Source organism: Alnus glutinosa, chromosome 1 (genome assembly GCF_958979055.1).
Source record: "Alnus glutinosa chromosome 1, dhAlnGlut1.1, whole genome shotgun sequence".
Taxonomy (NCBI): domain Eukaryota; kingdom Viridiplantae; phylum Streptophyta; class Magnoliopsida; order Fagales; family Betulaceae; genus Alnus; species Alnus glutinosa.
This window is the reverse complement of record NC_084886.1, coordinates 22,663,395-22,686,227: the sequence shown is the minus strand read 5'-3', so window position 1 is coordinate 22,686,227 and position 22,833 is coordinate 22,663,395. Positions and strand designations below refer to the sequence as shown.

At 38.0% G+C, this 22,833-nt stretch overlaps 2 protein-coding genes across 2 annotated transcripts; both read right to left on the bottom strand.

Annotated features, from left to right (window-relative positions):
• Positions 1–8,808: 8,808 nt before the first annotated feature.
• On the bottom strand, positions 8,809–11,680 carry LOC133877214 (serine carboxypeptidase-like 50). Its single transcript, XM_062315471.1, has 2 exons — positions 10,152–11,680; positions 8,809–8,971 (listed from the first exon to the last, which is right to left on the bottom strand). The coding sequence occupies exon 1, from the start codon at positions 11,601–11,603 to the stop codon at positions 10,200–10,202; it is 1,404 nt and encodes a 467-aa protein (XP_062171455.1). The 5' UTR covers positions 11,604–11,680; the 3' UTR covers positions 8,809–8,971; positions 10,152–10,199.
• Positions 11,681–14,785: 3,105 nt separating this feature from the next.
• LOC133877205 (1-aminocyclopropane-1-carboxylate oxidase homolog 4-like) lies at positions 14,786–20,615 on the bottom strand. Its single transcript, XM_062315460.1, has 3 exons — positions 19,912–20,615; positions 19,430–19,817; positions 14,786–15,155 (listed from the first exon to the last, which is right to left on the bottom strand). Exons 1-3 carry the CDS (start codon positions 20,469–20,471, stop codon positions 14,892–14,894), a joined length of 1,212 nt encoding a protein of 403 aa, XP_062171444.1. The 5' UTR covers positions 20,472–20,615; the 3' UTR covers positions 14,786–14,891.
• Between the last annotated feature and the right edge of the window lie 2,218 nt (positions 20,616–22,833).

Genomic DNA, 22,833 nt, shown 5'->3' with positions numbered 1-22,833 from the left:
ATCACCCCAAGTGGCATGCCTGGTTGAATCTTAAACTTGTCAAATAGCTTATCTGATATCCACCTAGAATTTACAATTGAGCTCTTGTATACGCAAGTACAAAAGTGTTTAGGTCTTAAAGACCTTACTTCAAAAGACTGCGCATCACTCGTCTGTATACCATAGACTCTGTAGCCACAAGAAGGATCTCTACAAACCGCAACACATCTGGCTCTTTCATTTTTTACAAACTGTATGTCTTTGCCCCTTCATACATTGTACTACTTAACATCGTCTCTAAACAGCTATAAACTAGAAAATTTCATCTTCAACTTTAGATTTGGATTGACAAAGTCCATCGCATGGAACTCCGAACCAGGATTAGATGAAATCCCACCATCCTCTTCATCACTAATAGGTAGTGACAAAAGGATGTCACTTCTACCCATTTCAGAATCATTGTCATCCACCTCAACATCTTCAAATGACTGCATGCCGTGGTTAGATGTAGATGGCCCACTCCTACCCTTAACTCCAGTACCCTCAGACCCATCCCCATCCTCGTCCCTATCTCCATCCCCATCCCCATCCCCTTCCTCATTCCCATTCCCATCCCCATTCCCATACACATCCCCATCCTCATCCCCATTCTCATTCCATTCTCCCCATCATCCTCCACACACTTATAAGTTGAGGGGCCAGCCCTATTCACATTATAATTATCTTCAAAAACATCATCATCATCACTAATTTTATCATCTTTAAGAGTAACCCTACCTCCAACATCTTCTTCCTCTTCATCATCTTCCACATCTTCCCCATCCCCACCCACATCATCTTGGAAAGAAACAATATACTGTTCAACAGCATGGTTCTCCACATGTACTGATGACATATAATCTACATTATAATTCGAGGACACTAGATGCAAATCCACAACTAGATCTTTATTAGGGTCTCTAAAGTAAATTAAGTCACCTAGACTATACCCATATTGTTCCACAATAGACTCAAGCATAGAAAAAGTCAAACTATCCAGATCAACGCTGTCAGGATGGACTACCATTTCACCCCCGAATAGATGACTCCATATGCTCTGTCAAACCTACTCCCATAATTTATCTCAAATACCAATTTCATACTACACATGCAAAAATATTACATTATCAATTGGACTAGGGGACCACTAGTATACAATTTTAATTTTACATTACATTTACAACATAATTCATTCAGGGAATAATAAGCTATGGACCTACTGCCCTCAATATGCACCTAGAAAATTAATATGTTATGCACCAAGAGAGAACATAGGACCACTATATTATGCAACCAACTAGAAAGCTGAACCATGCACATGGACCCAAACAACATCATTAAATATTCCACCATGATGCATGTGGTCTCACTGCAAATAACAACCAAATCAATACTTAGCAATGCCTCAACATGATAGCAAGGAATAAGTGAGTCTAACCAATAGAGAAAAACCCCCAAATATCCAACAGTGATAGTGAGAAGAATAACAAATTCCATACCCAAATCCGACATTTTGTTTGTTTATTGAGAAGAATGACAGTGAGAAGAATAGCAATTTGCATGTAATTTTGTTTGCTTATTTTGTTGACTTCTATCATTACACAAACCCTAAACCGTAATATTCAACCAATCACAAACCATAATTAAACTAAGAAAAAACCATACACATAGCATTACCCAAATCCCCGACAACCAAAACCCCTAAATTCCCAACAATTGTAATGATTTTACCCTAATTCCCCAACAACCCCAAAATCCTAGAAATTAGTAAACAAATCACCAACCACAACTAAACTAAGCAAACAAAATAAACAAACCCTAAACTCAAATCCCAAACAATCGAAACCCCCAAAAACCCGACAGTTACTGTGCACCCACTCTTCAAAACCCAAATGCTGACAAACCCTAAAATATATAGAAAGCACAAAAAAAAAAAAGAATGAAAAAGAGACTCACCTGCTTTTTTGGTTTGGTTGAGAGAATCTCGATGTAGAGCGAAGTTGAGTGGGGAACAAAATTGGGAAATCGATGTCGCCTTCTTTGTTTTGAGTAGAGAGTGAAGTTGAGTGGGGAACAAAGTTTGAAAGTGAAGTTTGGGGCACTGGTGTGGGGCACGAGACAATGATATGTGGAGTTTAGTGGACTTGATGGGGTCGGGGACAATTTGGGGATGAGGGAAGGTCCACGGTGGAACACGTGTACAACATTAGGAGGGTCATCTACCAAAAATTGAACATTGAGCGTCAGATTGCCAATGGGTAGATACATTAGGGGATAAAGTGTAATTTCCCTTAAAAAAACTAAACACAGGGTATTTTGTAAATTTTGATAGGATTTAATAGAAAATTCTAACGAAGTGTTGAAATTGAAAAAAAAATTGAAAGGTGAATACCCTAAATTGGCACTTTTTAAAGTTTTGGTGCCTTTTCTTTTCAGAATTCATGAAAGATCAAAGGTTATAAGTGAAGTTTTCTCTAAAATTAATTATTAACTTTTTTAACATGACTTTTTATTTATATATTTGAAAGTAAAATTTAGGTAAGGGTGAAAATGCTAGCGGATAATAACTGTCATCATCCTCTATCTGCACCTATCTGCTATCCGCATTCCCTTTATATATATATAATATAATATATTATAATATAAATTAAATTCACTAAAGCGACGTCGTTTTGAATTCAGTAAGTTTAGGATCTTTAGATTATGTTAAGTGTTTTTTTCAATCATCTCAAAGTTATACTTCACTACATTTACTTTTTTAATTTTCTTTAAGTAATCTAAATCTCGATTACTCTATATGAAACAATGACCCTCTATGGCTCATAATCATGAATTGTGTAACAAGTAAAATCTTAATTTATTTAAGCTTGCAATAATAATAAACACATTATATAAGCTTGCATATAGATTTGGATGGTATCAAAAATTGCCATTACCGCATATGCAGATAGAGGATAATAACGACAAGAATTGCACGTATGCGATTATCTAAGAGCAATAACTGCATTATGTGGATGCGGATGAGGATTTTGTTAATAATCGCATCCGCATCTGCATTTTCACCCCTGATTTCAGGGATAAATATAAAATTAGTCCATGTGATTAGCCTTTGGTGTAAAAACAATTAAGATGTCATCGGGCCATCGACCAAAATAACAATTTAGTTCGTGCAGTTAAATTATGTCAAAACACCTTATGGGTTTCGTTAGTGTGCCACATCAGTACTAATAGAATGATGACATGTGTCACTCTTAATAAAAAAAAAATATTAATATATTAAAAATATAAATATATAAAAGCTAAATATATATATTTTTTTTTAAAAAAAAAAAGGAAAAAAGGAAGCCCGGGAATCTCTGACAAAAAATGTCAATGTCTTTTAATAATAAAAACAAGTTCAATAATTTTAAAAAAAAATAATAATAAAAAAGTAAAAAAAAAAAAAAAAAAAAAAAAAAAAAAACCCATTGTTGGAACATAGCCACCTTCAAATGGTAAGGTATTTTGCTATGTTCCGATGAAACTTTTCCTATCACTCTAAAAATGGTTGGATAAGCTTTTTCCATGAGAGAGAGCAGGGCCGGCTCAATATATTGTGGGGCCTAAGGCGACAATTTTAAATGGGGCCTTATATATATATATATATATATATATATATATATATATATATATATATATATATATATATATATATATATATATATATATATATATTATATTTTTATTTAATAATTATTTTTCTTGCTTTTAAGATTTAACATTTTATTGCTAGTAATAAACTTGTCTGCAGAATTTTTTTCATTCAATTATATTTTTTTTATCTTCTATGTTTAAAGCTTTTCATAAGTCATAACTAATCATATTTCTAGCATACATTTATAATTACAAAATATTATAAATAAAAAAAGTGACATAAAAGAATAATAAAATAGAACCTGATTTATCAAAAACGCTTCCCTTTATAATAAAATCATGTAACAATTTTAACATGCATAAGACATTTTTTTAAAATAATTAGTAACTAATTTATACAGACAAAATAATAAACTGGCATCCTTTCATAATTTCATATGCCTAATATTAGTTTATTAATATAAGTTTTTGTTGAAAAAAAATAATAATACTATTTTATAAGTAAAGTAACTCCTTTCCCTTATTGTTTTTTTTTTTTTTTTTTTAAAAAAAAAAAAGAGGTTACTTTTTCGCATGGGAAAATGACCGAAAAAGAAAAAGTAAAAGCAAAGAAAAGATGTGGTTGTTTCCTTTTCACCTTCATCTCTTCTCAAAGATAGGGTTGGCAATTCGAGTCAGCGGGTCGGGTTCGTGTCGATCCGGCTGACCCGATTACATAATCGGGTTCAACACGAAGTCGACCCGATTATTAATCGGGTCATAACTGCAAACCCAAACACGACCCAATAACGAATCGGGTTACACGACACGAACCCGACGAACACGTTTTGCAACTCTGTTAACGCCTGCTCACCGGCATCACCTCATCCCACAAGCCACGAGGACGAAGGACATGAGGTAGAGCATGTTCAACTGGGCTTGGACAGTTGGATCCAAGAACCGATCCGGAGGTCGCAGATTTCGACGAATTCGCCATGCTTGATCAATGACACCGCCCAGTCGACCACCGAGGGTGGGCTGTAGTTCACGTCGATGGCGTGCCTGCCGCTAATGATCTCCAATAGCAAGACTGCAAGATCCCCGCGCTCAGATCCCCGACGCAAGATAAATCGTGAAGGAGTCTGGACAGAGGATACTGGATAGTCTCTTGGAGGCTTGGAGCAAATAGGCAACAGGCGTGCCACCTGAAGAAGGTGAAGGCACTGAAGGGAAAAGAAAAGATGCGGGCATCTGTGGCTAGGGTTGCCCTTTTGCTGTTTTGGAGACTTCTTTTTTTTTTTTTTTTTTTTTTTAATATAATTGTCAACCCGTGGGTTGACCTGCAAGACATGATTTTAACCAGGTCATAATCGGGTTGACCCGATTATGACCCGAACCCGATTATGATAAACCCAAACCCTATTTTTCCGTGTCGGGTTCGTGGGTCGTGTCAAAAATTGCCAACCCTAGTCAAAGATGTGGACCGTGTGGCTGTTTCACTTTTCATCTAATCTCTGACGTTTCATATACGGTATATACCCATTTAATGTATCAAAAAAAAGAGCCATCTCTGTACAAGAAAACAAAGGGAAGGCTTTACTCTTTAGAGCCAGAGTGGAGTGGAGAAGAGATTGCCGACTGTTCGAGAGACTAACGAATGGAGCGTAGGAGAGAGGTCGGAGGTTAGAGTTGGCTGGTGGTCAAGCGGGTAAGCTTGTAGCAGTGTCCTGTGCCTCCTAGGCTCCTACTTGGCTGCCGGAGGAAATTGTAGCACATTTTAGAGAGTGATTTTGATAATTTGCTAAGAGAGATTGTTTTGTATTTTTTTTTTTTTTTCAAAACAAAGAAAAAAGTGTTATTTGCTTCTTCTATTAATTTTTCTGTGCTGGAGTTTCAAATGGAGAGATTGCTCTTTTTTTTTTTTTTTTACAAACTTTTTGTGTTCCTAGGTATCTGACTATTGGTTTTTCTATGTGGGGTTCTTTAACCTATCACTGTATTTATTTTTCTGTGGCAAAATCTTGTGTTCTTGGGCCTTAAGGTTGACTTATCCATGGGATTTAGAGTTAATGCATTTTTTTTTTCACATTTCTTTAGCAAAATTGTTGTGCACTATAATTGGGCCTTTTTTTTTTTAACAAATCTGTCTTTATTTTTTCATATCTATAGAGTAATACCATTTTTGGGGGCCTTTTTCCACAGGGGCCTTAGGTGACCGCGTAAGTCGCCTAGTGGAAGAGCCGGCCCTGAGAGAGAGGAATGAGTACAAAATCCAATTATAAGCAAAGCCACTGTTCGTCATCCAGTACCTTTGATGTGCTCTCCATGGCTATCACATATGCATATCTGTAAGTGAAGGAAAAAAAAAAAAAAAAAACCATTTTCTTATATATAAAACAGAAAATAGAAAGCTAAGCTAGTTTCAAAAGCGTAAACACTCACGGTACAACAACATTAACACCCGCAACCCATGGAACTCCTCATTCTAAGACTCAAAGAAAGATACATACAAATTATTTAAGATGTTGTATTTATTCTTTTTGGTTGGATTAGCATAGTTCTTTTTTTTTTTTTTTTTTTTTTTGGGTTCATAATGGACTAGACCTATTATGTAAGCACTTGAGGAAGCCATGTATTCTCATCTTATATATAAATGAATGGAGTTAGCCCATTAGACTTCATTAGGTTATCTGAAAATTAGGGTCGAGAGACTAGAATCCTCCATACACACTACAAACAAGACAACGGTTGAAAAATCAAAGATGGTAAGCTCATCATCAAACAATGAATGTACGCTTATATTTTGTTTCTTCACATACTATGAAGTAAGACAGATTAATATGAATTATTTCTATCGATTGGTATCAGAGTCGATCTGATCATTTTTGTGGCTGTGTTGAATTGTGTTTCCTTTAAACTATATTCTTCATTGTCAATTTTTGTTTGTTTTTCTTATGAGTCAATGACGATATAATGCATATGAGTTCTCTTCCGCGAAACTTTCATTCTCTTGTGCGATGAGTTTCTCAAATGAATCGCTTCTATTATTGTGGGTGTACATTTAGATGAAGGTTTTATTCTTCTTCCCTTTTAGAAATTTGGGCTTGATGGAAGAATACTAACTTGTTTTTCTTCCTTTTTGGAAATTTGGACTTGATGGAAGAATACTAACTTGTTTTTCTTCCTTTTTCGAAATTTGGGCTTGATGGAAGAATACTAACGAAACAAGTTCCGTTTTTTTTTTTGTTTGTTTTTTTGTCTGTCTATTTTTTTTTTCTTGGGGTTAATTTGGATAATTGCTGCAATATTGGATAAATATTTTATTTTTCTTTTGACTTGAAGTCAAATACTGGCTGTTGATTGTTCAAAAAAAAAAATTATAAATAAAGGGAAGAGATAATATTTTTATGACTTAAAGTCAAGTACGTACACTTATTAAAAATACAATACTGTTTTGTGCTATGGCCTATAGAATATGCATGCATGAGTATGACAAATACTTGTTTTATGGACACTCTGGTTTTTTCTAATTTTATATATTTATTTATTTATTTGTTTTGTTTGTAAAACTCTTAAATCTCTCGCTACAATCAAGTGATATTGTACATCAAAACATGATTTGGATTGCTTATGTATCCGCTTATCATGAGACTAATCATGACAAAAAATTGGGTTTTTTTTTTATTATTTTTATTAAAATTTTAGTGCAATATGGATAATGCTCTTGTGTATATGACCAATGGTTTGAATTGATTATGTACCCACCTATCGTGAGACTAATCATGATAAATCGTTGAGCTGTTTCATTGATTATGTACTCACTTATTGTGGGACTAATCATGATAAATTAATTGGGGTAATTATTTTGTGAACTGCAATTTTACTAAGGTCCATACGGATAACTGATTTGCCCTATCGGTAAATCATTATTTTGATAGGATGCTTAGGACGGTAAAGAAATTATTAAATACTCTGCACTTGATGGCTAAGACTTATCCTCTTGCTAGCGGGTCATCTTAAGTCATCTTAAGTCGTCGTATTTAATTATTTTGTTTTATCATGTGTATGAGTTCATTGTATGTGGAACTATAAAATTTTGAGATAAACAATTTGCGTAAGAGTCTATTGTACATGTAACTCTAGCATGAAAAATATGATGACTATATGAGTGCATATTTTTTGTTTTTTTTTTTTTTGTTTTTTTTTTTTACATGTATAATAAAGTCTTGTTGTGATGTTCTTAGTTTTGGAAAATCAAGGTTTGTCCCTCCCATTATCTGCCATCAAAACACTGATGGGGACTAATTATGAAGATTGGTATGAGTCTTTCACTATCAGTTTAGCTATCATGAATCTTGATTTGGCTTTGAGGGTTGAGGCACCTGCTGCACTTACTAAGAAAAGTTCCGTTAAAGAAAAGACCTACTATGAATGTTGGGGGCATTCCAATAGGACTTGTCTTATGATCATGAAGTACACCATTGACAAGTCTATTAGGCAGAGTATTATTTGTACTGATAGTGCTAAAGATTTTTTTGCTGCTGTTGGGGATAAGTTTACTAAGTTCAACAAAGTAGAGAAGGGAACTTTCATGAAATTACTTACCACTACCGCTTATGATGGTGTTAGTGGAGTTTGTGAGCATATTATGAAGCTCACTTATTTTTTCAACAAACTAAGGCAAATGAAGGTTGAGCTAGCCGACAGTTTTCTTGCATGGCAGGAGTCTTACCATCTCAATTTGACGCCCTCAAGACCACCTACAATGCTCAGAGAGATGAATGGAGCTTGAGTGAAATGACTGCTATAGTCACTTAAGAAAAAGAGGTGATGAAAAAGGGAAAGTCTCATGCTATTTTTATGATGACAAATGATAAAAGACAATTTAAGAGAAAATTTTATAAGGGTGACAATAGTGGCAACGAGACACATAAAGTAAAGAAATTCAGAAAGTTTTCTCAACAAACTGGCATATGTGTCTCTTTGGAGCCTAAAATAGAAAAAGTCAAAGAAAAATGTAATTTTTGTCATATGTATGAGCATAAGAAGACAAATTGCAAGAAATATACGGCTTGATTAGAGATAAAAGAAATTACAAAGCACTAGAAAGTCTAGTAAAGGGGAGTTGAAGGTGAACATGAGAAACAATGTGGAGGTTGAAGTTGAATAGATTAACACCGCAAAGCTTGTTTTCACCTCTGGGCATTTTTTGGATCTAAAATGAACTTTTTTGAAAATACATATTAATCTGCATATGAAAGAGTACAAGATCCAATTACAAGCAAGCCACTGTTCGTCATCCACTTTTGATGTGCTCTCCATGGCTATCACATATGCATATCTGTAATTGAAGGAAAAAAGAAAAAAAAAAAAAAAAATCATTTTCTTATATATAAAACACAAAATAGAAAGCTAAGCTAGTTTCAAAAGCATAAATACTCACGGCACAACAACATTAAAACCCCCGAGCCGTGGAACTCCTCATTCTAAGCGCCCACTCAAAGAAAGATGCATACAAATTATTTAAGATCGATTATATATGTTACTTAATTGAGAAATTTTATCCTTAAGATTTCATTTGAGCAACATGCATGTTTGTTGCCCGGGACAACAAGATCAAGTTGATAAGGATTAAAATATCTCTTCGTTTTTTCTATTCATTTCTATGATCATCGATCATAGAGGGGCCCTTTACCATTATGGATAAATAGGCTATTCTATTTGTACCGATATGGTAGAGGGGTGTACTCAATCCTTCTTTGTCCTTGATTGACAAGTTGATTTGTCTATTATTGATCTTTCTTTGTTTCCACTATCCCTACAAAATGAGCTTTATTTGTCATGAAACTTGTAAAGTCTAAATTATGTATTAGAATAGAAAATGAGTTCTTTCCATGTCATTTGAAAGTTTATATTTGATAATAGACAAGAATTTCACTACACATGATGATAAATGATTTTTATTCAATAAAAGATGGTTGTTCGCTGTCGAGCATAATTTGAAGGAGATGCTAAGTTTTTTTTTTTTTTTTTTTTTTTTTTATAATTTTTTTGTAAATGTCTACAACAAACTATGAAACTTTTGTATTCACAACAAAAATATTTCTTTTACAATAATTTTATAGACATGTAAATTTTGTATAATTTTACTATCGTTTTTGCAATCGGACTTTTAATCTTCGCAATGTCAATAATTTTTCTCTTTTAATTTTATTATTATTTTTTAATTAAAAAAAAGGGCAAAAAATATGGTGACCCACAGAATTTCAAAAAATGGAAGTATTTTGACCATTTTAATAAAAATGGGTAAAATTGAAAGGAGTAAATTCTAAAAACATTGCAAAAATTAAAAATTTGAAATTATGACTACAAAAAAAATGGCTGAAATAATTTGGAATAAGTAAAATTTTCCGAAAATCCTCTTGGTCAGTCAAATTTCAAAAATTGGTAATGTAAGCAATTATAAATATGTGAGAATGTAGAGAATTTATTCCATGATATAAAAATATCAATGTTCTTACATCCCCCATCTTCATTCTTCATACTCCCCAAGCTGAAGAAAACTTCTATTACATTAGAGGCCTCAAGTTTGATGACAAATTCTCTCCCTCCCCTTGATGTTGATGATACCCAAAGCCAAACAACCCCCTCTCCAACACCCAGTCTTCTATCATCGCCTGAGAATTCAACGCCCGATCAGCAGGCACAAGATGCCCTGCCCCTAAAACCACAACATTACTCAGATTCCCCCACTGCTGCACATACCCAGCAAGCTCTCCATTCACCTTCCAAACCTTCCTCTCCGCCATTAAGAACTCCTCGATTCCCTCCCATTTCATCGTCTTCACCCAAGCCTCCGTTGACACCACTCCATCCCTCAAATCAAAATGCCCTTGATACAACATTACCTTGCTCTGTTTCACCAAGAACTCCACCATGTATTTCACGCTCTTCATCACATCCTCCTGCAGTGCGTCCCCAACCACGTCGCTGCACAGCTCAAAAACCATCGATTCGTTCACCCCTAGCGCCCTCTTCGCCTCATCGTTTTGTAAGAACTCCGTCACCAGTTCATCATTGTAAGGAACTTTTCGACTAAAATCATACAATGTTGCCAATCCTGTCATGTTTCGAAGCAAACGCAAGACTCTGGTTCGAGCATCTGTCGCCTCTGTCCAATTCCTTGATTTTGTCAGCCCAACCGCCTCCCATTGCGCCTTCTCCAGCTCACTCTTCTGCCTCTTATTGATCAGACCGGAAAAGTAAGCATTCACAGCATGAGTACCCACCTGGATCACCGGGTCGGTCAACCCGTTTCCAATAGCAACGCCCGCTAAGTTCATCCGCTCAGACGCCGGCAACTCGGCATTCTTCCTGATAATATAGTAACCAATTGCTGGAACATACTTCCCCGCGTAGCTCTCGCCAGTAATATATATCGGACGAGACTTAAGCGACTGGTCCGATTCAATAAACGAAGCGATCGCAGCGAAAAGATGCTTGGCGACAGAAGATTGGTCTCTGGGGATTTCTTCGGGTGTGGAGGAAATACTAAACCCGGTTCCAATCGGATTATCGAGGAAAAGAAGGCCGAATATGCGGTTCCAAGAGCCTGGATTGGGTTCAAGAGCAAGTGGGTCGGACTTGGCCTTGTGAAAGTTGACGCGCCAGGGGCCGAGCTCGTAGAAGTTGCCGATCATGGAGGAGCAGCCAGGGCCGCCCTGGAGCCAAATAAGAAGAGGGGTTTGGGAGAGCGGTGAAATGGGTTTCTGGGCTTCGTAGAAAGCATAGAAAATGGCGGAACCGGTGGTGGGGTTGACGGGGAGGTAGCCTGATCTGGTGGGGAGAGCTTCCTTTGGAAATGGAGGGGTCGAAGTGGGTGACGATGAAGCTGGGATGCGGTGGAAGGAGAAGAGGAAGAGGATGAGGAGGCGGAGGAGAAGGTTGACGGCGTAGGGGCCTGTTGATTCCATTATTGTATTTGTGAGGAGGTGAGAAACGGAGAGATCAGACTGATCAGTGGCTGTGGATATTTGTCGAGTTTGAGTGCTGAAGCCGGCCGTACGCAAAAAAAAAAAAAAAAAAAAAAAAAAGGCACTTTGTCTTAAGAGCATTCCCAATGATTTATATATTTTTCAATTTAAAATAGTTAATCAAAATTTATTTTATCTAGTTTAGTTAATGAATTTTAAATGCACTATACATCCGATTATCTATTTTTAACTCTATATTATTTTTTTATTATTTTTAATTTATTTATTTCATTATAGTATTTTTTTTCACGTGGGTCCCGCTTTATAACTCCACTACTTTACACACTTTCTCTTAAATCTCTACTATAAAGGAAGAAAAAAAAAAAAAAAAAAAAAAAAAGAAGAACGTGGAGTGGTGGAGGGAAAAAGGAAAAAAGCAAAGCTAAAAAAGTGGAGATAAAGAATAAAAAAAAAATAGATAAGTGAATAGTATAACTCTACACGTAGAGTTTCACTATTTATGGAATTAAGAAAAATCTATTATAGAGTTGGAATACATAAGCTGATGGAGTCTCTTTTTAACACTTTTATTATCTATTCTAACTTAAAATTACAAATAGATAATCCTTGGGAGTGTTCTAAGAAATATTCTTTACTGCGAGACTGCCCTTTTGCTGTTAGAGAATGACGGACGTGTTGTTTGATTATTTCAATCTTGTAGGGTAGATAGGTCAATTTGTCTTGAATCAGAAAGTTAATAATGTTTCTTGTTTGTTTGGAAGCACTCGATTCCAACTCATTTTCAATTCATTTTTATTTTTGAATTGATGTTTGGGTGGCATTGATCCAAGTAGTTCAATCATGTGTTTTTTTCCAAACCCAACTCCCTATTATCCAGATTCATTTTCAAGACCCGATTCCTACACCAAAACTGATGAGAAAGGAGCGTTTTCAACCCCGTTAAGGATGTAATCGAGCTTAGCTAAGTTTGGTGTATTTGGACTCGGCTCGTTAAATTTGTATATTTGCTCAAGTTCCGCTTGAGCCATGCGTTCGAGCTTAACTCATTTTTGTTTTTCTTAAGGGGTTCATTATTATCTAAATCATCTTCCTTTAGCTACCACACACTTTCATTATCAAGTTTACTAACATTATACTCAATTTCACATTTTAATCAATAATTTTGAACTAGAGTGTTATTCTTCCCTCGTATCAAATTTTTGTCATTGAAATTTCAAATCTTAAAATCCATAAAAAGAGAGATAATAACAATACATCTTATCATAAGGTCTATGCTTAGTCAACTTTTGGATAATCTTGTCCCATCCATTTTTCGGCTCTAGTAGTATAACTGCATTGCCTCTATCCATCTGCAAAACTCGTCCGAAGGCTTCTCTGTCCACATGTTCCAAGTTTGTGTTCTCTAAAAATTGTGGAAAGTAATCAGATAGGTCATTAAGAGCGTCGTAATCAATATTACCCATGCTATCTGAATCATCTTCATACTCGACTTCGATCTATATCCATTTATTCACAAAACAAGTAGTCCCAATACAATGGTGAGTCGACGACCGACACTTACGTTCGTAGAAAGCCTCGCAACCCTTCCTTTGGGACAAGTTCTCTTTGTTATCGAGCACACAGGTCAAAAATTCCTTAAAATTTCATGTAATCTAGAATTACCAGCAGAGAATACGGTAGAGTCTTAAGCCCTTAACATAACATCATTACCATTACCACAAAGTTACATGCATCGAGTGTTCATAAAATCTGCTAGTATAATTATTCACTCAGGTCTACAACAGCAAGTAGAATGCAAATACATCACAAAAGTGGTTCCAGATGCCATTCTCCCATGCATGTAGTCACATCCTCCTGTGTTCAAAAGCTCATCTTGGAAAGAATTATACCGATCTTTGATGGGTAGACACAAGTGGGTAGACACAAGTGTGGAGGGGTGCTAGGGGTGTTACGTAGGGACTAAGCCAAAGGAGTGGAGTAATTGGTTACCTATGACTGAATGGTGGTATAATACAACCAACCATTCTTCCATGTATTAGCCCTATTGAAGCATTATATGGGTACTCACCACCGGAAAAAGACTCCTACACATCTGTTGTGCAGGTTTCTAGAGACATGGGATATGATCTATGTGGTGGGTCCCATGGTACACTATTGACATATGTACCAAGAACACCGTCTAATATGGCAGTAGACTAGGAGTTAAGAGATAGAAACAAGATCATCAACATATTTAAAGAAAAATTGCGGCCAAATCATCAAAACATAGTGAAAATACAGGTGGACAAGCATAGAACAGAACGAAAGTTTCAATCATAAAAGAAAAAAGTGGCCATGCGAAAATGCTTAAAGATTTCCCCGAGATTTTTTGGCCCATTTCAGATCATATAAAAATGATGTGCTTACCACGGAGGCTCGCATACATCCTGTGCTTCATATGTCCTGCCTTAAGAAAAGGAAAATGATACAAATCCATCCATCCATTCCAACAAATTCAATTGTGAGTTTGAAACTTGAGTGTATGAAAATTGGTAGAAGATGATTAGGGATGGATGTCTAACACATCCCTTATGAAAAAGCTTAGACAACATGTCACACTCATTCTAAAGCTAAAACCAGAAGCCATAATGGACAGAAGAAAGAAAAAGTTGGGTCGGAGAACCATAACCCAAGTGCTAATCAAGTGGAAAGGTTCTCAGGAGACCTGGGAGGTCATCTGGAAGCCACGAGAACTACCCATACCTTGTTAGCAAGGTTCAGCTAACAAAAAAGCACTGGGCTTTTCTTTCTCTTTAAATATTATTTTTCAGTACTTTTCTATTGTTTCTTAAACTACTTCCGTTTTCATTAACCACCACTGCAAATAACTTCAAAACCAATAATAATTAGGCCTTCGCCGACGACAGATTAGGGTCCAACACCGACCGACACAGAGGCAGCAACTCGGTGTTCAACGGCTGCGTCACCAGGATAACGCCTGTCCATAGCATCACTTACATCCACATGAAAATGGAAAGTTTGATAAGAGCGGGTTGAGTTTTGTCAAATTAAAGTTCATCATCTTGGGACAGGATTTGTAAATCTCCAACTGCTGATGTTAAGAGCGATTAGCCTCAGAATACACACAGCACAGAAAAATGCAACAGATTGCAAAAGGAACATTAAGGCCAAGAAATCGATGACGAATTTATATAACTTTTCGAAATCTGAAATTTGGACAAACAATTGGCTTTCTTCTATTAGCTATAGCCTACAAGTTCACGTGTGCTATACATCAGGGTTTCCGAGCTTATAGTAGTTTGTCAAAGATTTGCCGTCCAACTCCTTTTTGAAAAACCTGGTCATGAAGTCTGTTAATGTGAACTGCCGGTAAATTGCAGGTTTCTCCGGCGATATCAACTCTGGCAGCGGTCCATACAGCTCCTCTCTATTGCCTGGGTTGAAGAAAACTGCCATAGAGACTCGTGGTTCATTCTTGGAGTTGGCCAACACTCGGTGCTCTGCACTTTTGTATTCTTCGTTGGATATGATCTGAACAGATCAAATTTCAGATAGAAGTTACAAAAGAAAAACACATTTTCTTTCTCAAACATTCAGTTCTGTTAGAATATTTCCTATATAGTTTTCATGTTAGCACGATTTACTTTCCTTCTAGGTTTATGGCTGATTCTCTTTCTTATTTAGTCTAAGTAACTATATTTACCTATCACATTTTCTTTATAAATAGGGACACCTTTTATATTACGTAACACATTAATAAATTTAAGATGTAGCCTTAATAGTCTTCATTCTTCTTCTTCTTCTCTCTCTGCTTCCGCTCTATTCTCTTTCACTTTCATATAATCCTATTTTCATATATATATATATCCTATATGGTATCAGAGCAAGTCCAATCGAACATCTCATGTGCTGCCACACGGCTACCTTCCCCGCCTTCACTGTAGCTCATTTTGAAAAAATAATCCCAGAATCAAGCTTGCAAGGTACAAATTTGTCAATCTATGAAATGTGAGACGCCAACGGCCACCACACGTGCCCTCATGTGCTGCCCAAGCATCCTGGCAGTACTTCCCACGCTCTTCACCTGCCGGCACACGCAGGTGGCCCCTTTCGGGCTTGGGTTTCACGTGCGGCACGTACTTCAAGCGTGCTTCATGGATCGGATGACCCGATCTGTAACCCAGTCCACCGGGTTCAGGCTGTTTCAACCACTGGGTTCAGCCTAGTCAACTTAAAGAAATAAAAACATAATCCCCAGATTTTCTCCTCAATCATAATCCAAATCCCAATCCCAATCCTATAATCCTCTCCTCAATTACAATCCCATGATTGTCTCCCTATCATTTGTACAGATTTTCTCAAGACCTTTTGTATTAACTCTGATGTTGTAATCCATCTATAAATAATGGAATATACGACACACCGAATGTGGTTTTCAGTCTTCTATTTTTCCTACATGGCATCATAGCTTGAAAGACAAACGTCGCCTCTGTGTTTTATGCCCACTGCCTCTCTATAGCCTTTTATCAAACACCTGGTCTTCAAGGTCTTCAACCACCCCCACCCCCCCCCCCCCCCCCCCCCCCCCTTTTTTGCTGCAGCGATATGACACTTCTCACCACCCACACCAGTACACTCAATTTTTATCTCAACAAAATCCTTGTCTCCAAAACACAATCAGTCCAACAAAGTTCTCATTTTGTCTCAACAAATTTCTCATTTTGTAGCCATCTCTCCAAAACACAATCATCCCAACAAAAATCTCTTCCACATTTGCTGTAGCAACGACCAACCATGTCCTCATCATCTGGGTCTGCTCCCTCTCCCTCTACTCTTCCCATCTCATTTAATATTTCACACATCTTCAACACTCCTATGGATCGCAGCACTAATTTATGTTGGAAATCACAGTTTGAAGACATCCTTGAGCTTCACGATCTCAAAGCCGTGATCTCTAGTGACAGCACTCCTCCATCTAAGCTTGCTGATGGATCTTCCAATCCGGACTATTCTAAAGACAAACTTGTTCTCAGTTGGATAAAGCCACGGCCTCTCCCTCGATCCAAATGCTTCTCATATCTTGTTCTGCTACCTGTGAAGCCTGGGCTCTCTTAGACAAAATGTGATTTCTGGTTCTTCCAATAAGATATGCGATACTTTTCCCATGGGCAACTCATGCAAGCTTCATTTTCTTGCTAGAAATTTTAATGCTCAGCAACCACTTGATCTATTACACTTGGATTTGCAGGGAACAACTCCAATTATGTCAAATGCAGGATAAATATTTTATCTTTCTATTGTGGATGATTGCACTAGATACGTATGGATGTATCCTCATGTGAGAAAGTATGATGCTCTTTCTGTGTTTATGGCGCTCAAGAAAATGGTTGAAAATTTATTCTCTCGCACTATCAAGGTCATTCAATTTGATTGGGGTGGTGGGTTCATGAGCAAATCCTTCACTGCCTTCCTTCAACATCATTGCATTGTCCATCATATTTCTTGTCCACACACACCTCAACAAAATGGTGTAGTTGAACAAAAACATTGGAATATCGTCAAAATGGGTCTCTGTCTTCTCTCCCAAATCTTATCTATCATCTGGTTTTTGGATGGAAGACTTCTCCACTGCAATATTCCTCATCAACAGATTACCCATGGCACAACTTCAACATCTTTCCCCATATGAGAAACTCTTAGAAAGACCTCCAGACTATCGGTTTCTCAAGGCATTTGGTTGCACATGTTTTCCTTACTTGGTGCCCTATAATAAACACAAGCTACTGCCCAAGTCAAATAAATGTGTCTTTCTTGGCTATGATAGTAATCACAAAGGGTACTGCTGCGTGGATCTTGTTACAGGCCGGGTTTACATCTCCCGGCATGTTACATTTGATGAGTCCACCGTCCTGTACAAGGACCAAGCAACCTCATCATCTTCTGTGGCATCTCCACCTCCAAACTCAAGGCCAGCTATTCTACAACCTGTGCCCACAACTCCAACCCCACAGCTAAACCATCTCCACCAGTCACCTGATGCCGCTAAAACCCTATCTATTCCCGTCAAAGTAACCTCCCTCTCTAGCCTCAAGAGTCAGCTGCTCCTTCTGGCTCTCATCCATCCCACACTGGTCTTCTCTTCTATTTTCCCTACATCAACAACCCAGGCCATGGGTTTCGGGCCAATTCAGCCCAATACCACCCATCTAGATGGCCCAAATTTGGCCCAAGCCAGAACAGTCCACAACATTTCAAAATGTCGCCACTGTCGTCTACGGTGGTTCACCGGCCCTGCCATCCGAGTTCACGATCGGATACTCTTCTAGGCCGCACTAAATTATTGCTCATCTAAGCTCATATCAAGTATACTATACCAGCCGCAAAGGATCATCGCATCATCAATCGTTCTGAATGGCGAGCTCACAATCAGCTTTTAGTGCCATCCGCACAAGATCTAGTCTCAGCAAAAAGAAAAAAAATGACTACCCCTTCTTTTCCAAACTCAAGCGTACACCTTGAAGTTGAGGGGATGTTAAAATATTTCTTACATATTTTCCATGTTAGTATGATTTACTTTCCTTTTAGGTTTATCATTGATTCTCTTTCTTATTTGGTCTAGATTACCATATTCACCTATCACATTTTACATATAAGTAGGGACACCTTTTATATTATGTAACACACATCAATATATTCAAGATGTAGCCCTAACGGTCTCTTTGCTTATGCTCTCTTCTCTTTCACTTTCATATATCCCATCATATAATCCTACAAGTTTCTTTACAAAACCTCACTCTATGCTACTTGAGGTTAGCATCAAATATAAAATCTTAACTAGCCCTTCTGAATTTGGAGTAAGGTTTACGCTAATGTTCTTCATGTTATGGTGCAACAAGTTGTTTATCACAATATTTGGGAGCAATTACAAAATTGTTGCTCCGTTTGTTTCGGCGTAAAATGATTTTTGAAAAATGATTTCGACATTTTACGGTGTTTAGTGGGAGCAAAAATAATGGCCAACGGAAATCATTTTCAGTTCGACCGCAAAAGCTTCTCTAACTTTTAGATTTTCCGAAATTAAACTCTTCGTCCTTTCATGCATGTTTGATATCCGATTGTCGGAATTCAGCAATTGTCGGTCGTCGGAATCTAGCCGACGCCGGAATCCAGTAACATCCGACCACCAGAAACCTGCCAACGCTAGAATTCGGCCACCGTCGCCAGATGTAGGGAGACCAAATTCCAGTCGAAACTGGTCGGATTCCAACCATCGTTAGCAGCCGGCCGAATCTGCCCAAAATGGCTGGAATCCGACTGGCTCTGGCCATTGATCCGGCCGAATTTGGATGGATCCAACTACTGATCCGGCCAAATCTGGCCAAAATGGCTGGGATCCGGTCGGATCTGACCAAAACGGTCGGGATCCGATCGGATTTGGACGGATCTGGCTACTAATCCGACAGGATCTGATTAAAATGGTCGGGATCCGACTGGGTATGACCGAATCTAGAAGAGTTCGGCCCAAATCCGGCCATTTTGGCCAGATCCAGCCAAACTTGCTCGCCAGAATCTGGCAAAGGCGACCGGACGTTGCCGGATTCTGACAGCATTTGCCAGACTTTGATTTTTGCCTTTCATAATTTTTTTGAGTAAGCCAAACATAGAAAAATATTTTTAAAAAAAATTAATTTTTTGAAAAATATTCTTTAAAAAAATTATTTTTTTTAAAAATAATTTCAATGAAAATATTTTATGACAGAAATCATTTTACGTCGAAATAAATGGCTCATGAGTATTATTTTTACCTGAAGCAAATCCCCAATGTTAATAACAAGAGCTCCAGGGACAGGTTTAACATCCACCCAACCCCCGCCATACTTAACCTGCAACCCACCAACATGGTCCTGCTGCACCACCGTCAACACCCCTGGATCCGTGTGATACGCAAGTCCAACCGTCAGATCAGGCTGTGGGCAGTACGGGTAGTAGTGGCCCACCATCACTCTCCCTTCGAAACATGTCATCTCCTTCAAACTCTTCGCCTCCACTCCCAGCCCCTCACAAAGCAGCTCCGCCAAGAGCTCTCCCAGCCGTGTGATCTCTCGGTCCCACTCAATCACCTCCTTTCTGCATATCTCGGGGATTTGATCCTCATCCGCCATCTTGGGACCCAGCCTTAACTGGAGGGTGTCCCTGGCACCATTATCGCATTTTTTGAGTTACTTTACGACTATAAAGAAAGAATTAAAGAAATGAATTTCGAGGATTACTGCAACCAATAGCATACCTCCAACTGGCGGCTTTAGAATTATACAAGTCCACGTTGGACAAGTAGGATACACCGGTGCCTATATCTCTACGGTAGACCCGAGCCTTTATCTCCGTCGGTTGCTCGTGAAACCCCTTCATGGAGGCCATCGTACGGTCCAGAACTCCCAACGGGACACCGTGGTTGACAATCTGGAAAAACCCGAAGCTGGAGGCCGCTCGTCTTATCTCGTCAACGACGACTGACCGCCGTTCATCCGAGTCCACCCCGGAGAGATCGATGGTGGGGATGAGATCCGGTCCGGGTTGTGAACAGGGTTTGAGGTCGGCGAGGGTCTCGGGTGGGTGAACGAAGAAGCGGGGGATGGTGGTGATGCCGGAGTCGACAAGGCCTTTCACTCCGACCTTGGAGTCGTCGAACCGCTTCACCTCTTTGGCTCTGTCGTAGTTCTGTGTGCTACACGTGATGGTATTGGTTGTCGTTTTGGGAGTCGGGTTCCGACCTTCGGCAGCGCGTGGCTTCATGATTTGACGTCCAATTCCGGTCTGAAACAGGACGGAGGCGCCGAAAGCGGACATGATTTGCAAGCTGTGTGGAGTGTTAAATTGTATTTGTACAAGCTACTTAATTGCGTATCGCTTCTTCTTCGATCTGTGCAAAAAGACGAACTAGGGCCCAAACTGTCACTTCAATGTTAGCCAGACTCGCTTGGAAGACACGTTTTGTATTTTCTTCTTTGGATTTTATTTTCTTTTTGGGCACTCGATTTGGATTTATATTATTGATTGAATTATTAGCGATTGGGAAACTGACAATCCAACCATTTGTCTCTTGTATGTGGTTAAGTGTGCGAACAGCCTTCTGTTATTATCAAAGCTTCTCAAAAAGATTGGAGATTTATATTTGGTAGGGATTTGTAATTTTTTAGTAGATTAGTGAATATGATTGGAATAGTGGATACCGTACGAAATTTATAAGTTATGGTTTAGTCTAATAAGATTCGAGTAAAACCAATTAGACACGATTAATTATAAGTCAATTCTAGATCAATCTGCTTAACCCATATAATTTGTAGAAATCTAAATTACATTTCAACTCTATTTACTCCTCGTTTTGTTAATAATTAATATTTATACTTAGTGAGGAGGCTTTATTATATTATTTGTTGGAATGAAATCTTATTTTCTTTATTGTCTTGTGTTTGTAAGTTTTGTTAATAATTAATATTTGTACTTAGTGAGGAGGCTTTATTATGTTATTTGTTGGAATAAAATCTTATTTTCTTTACTATCATATGTTTGTAAAAAGATCATACGGAAACTTAGAAAGAAAAAATAGAGAAACTAAGATTGTATTGGATTTCTTATGATGATTCTTGTGCCATAGGGTGACATTTATAATGGATTGGTTGAAGGTTTTACAAGGAAATGTAAAACATGATTGAATATGGTTTACTAATTAAGAATTACATTTGTGGGAAAGTATGAGAATGGCTAACCTCCTAGAAAGTCTGGTTTGGAGAGCCAAAAGCAAACAATATTGTATTATTGAAGGTGGGTCGTTACAAATGGTATCAGAGTCATTATCTAGCGTGAGATGAGGGGAGCGTGCACAAGCCCATGAGGATCGACAATGGGCACTTGCTGGGACTCCAAGAATGCAGTGATCCGACGAAGGTTGCCAGCGGAGACGCTCGGTCTTAAAAGGGGTTGAATATGACGTCTTACATCACCTGAGTATGGGAATGAGAATATGCTTATATGTATATAAGCACCATTCTTGACATAATGCAATTTAAAGTCGTGATGGAAATGAACCTATTAGAACTCCGCAATTAAGCATGCTTCTGTGAGAGTAATACTAGGACGGGTGACATCTTGGTAAGTCTGGTTCTCGGAGAAGCCAAAAGTGGATAATATTGGGTCATTGGGGGTGGGTCATTATTGAATTTGTTCGAGACTAGCCCAAATTTGAAGACATAACAATTTTTTAGGAGGCTAGGCTTATTGTGAAATACCCTGAAATATTAATTAGGGTTAAGTGGGCCTTAATTGAATTAATGGGAATATTAGGGTTGTTGAGAGGTAGAATTTTTGACTTTTTGTCACAGCTGAACTTTCGATATAGTGAGTCAAACGTTTGAAGTTGAAACTAGAATGTTTGAATTGGAATGTCCAACGTTTGAAGCCGAATGTTCGAAGTGGAAACTAGAACGTTCGAAGTTGGATAGTCAAACATTCGATAATACAGCCCGAACATTTGATGACTGGTAGTACTGAAAAATAACACCTCAGCCTATTTTGTGCGATTCTAAACCTATAAATACCCCTATTGTCATCCCTTCACCCTATTTCCCACCCCTTCTATCAATTCGTTCCTAGAGTTAGAGAGAATGAGCTCTCTTGGTCCCTTCTTCTTCAAATGAGGTTTTCCTAGCCTTGCTTGTTTTTATTAGTGTTATTAGGTTGTTATCTTTTTGTTTATCTTCTATTTAGTTTGTGTTCATAGCTAGGACTGTGCAAAAACGCCCGGACCTGTTCTGACCCGCATCCCCCACCCAAGCTTATTTTTAATTTTTTTTTTTTTTTTGCGGGTACAGGTTGAAATATGGTAAATCTGTGTGGGGCTGGGCGGGTTGCAGGTTGAGGTTTTAAAAAACCTTGGGGACCCGCCCCACCTCGTAGGAAGAAAAGAAAAAAAAAAAGTTAAATAGTCCTAACCCAGTAACCCTAGCGCTGCACACCTCTTCATTTTTTTTCATTTTCTCTTCTCTTCTCTTCAGTGAAGACCCCCTAGCGCAACTGCCACCGCACACCTCTTCAAAGACTTTACTTTATCCTACCCTTGCGCTGCTCTTCATCTTCTTCAATCTTCACCCTCCTCCATCAAAACCCTAACTGAGTCACCCCCACTCTGCAAAGTGTCGAGTGCGAACCACCG

Excerpts from the sequence above, each read along its gene's own strand:
- LOC133877214 (XM_062315471.1), bottom strand. The coding sequence starts at position 11,603 with ATGGAATCAACAGGCCCCTACGCCGTCAACCTTCTCCTCCGCCTCCTC.
- LOC133877205 (XM_062315460.1), bottom strand. The coding sequence starts at position 20,471 with ATGTCCGCTTTCGGCGCCTCCGTCCTGTTTCAGACCGGAATTGGACGT. Across the intron at positions 19,818-19,911 it reads TCTAAAGCCGCCAGTTGGAG|GGACACCCTCCAGTTAAGGC; the intron begins GTATGCTATTGG and ends TAATGGTGCCAG. Across the intron at positions 15,156-19,429 it reads ACATTGGGGATTTGCTTCAG|ATCATATCCAACGAAGAATA; the intron begins GTAAAAATAATA and ends TGATCTGTTCAG.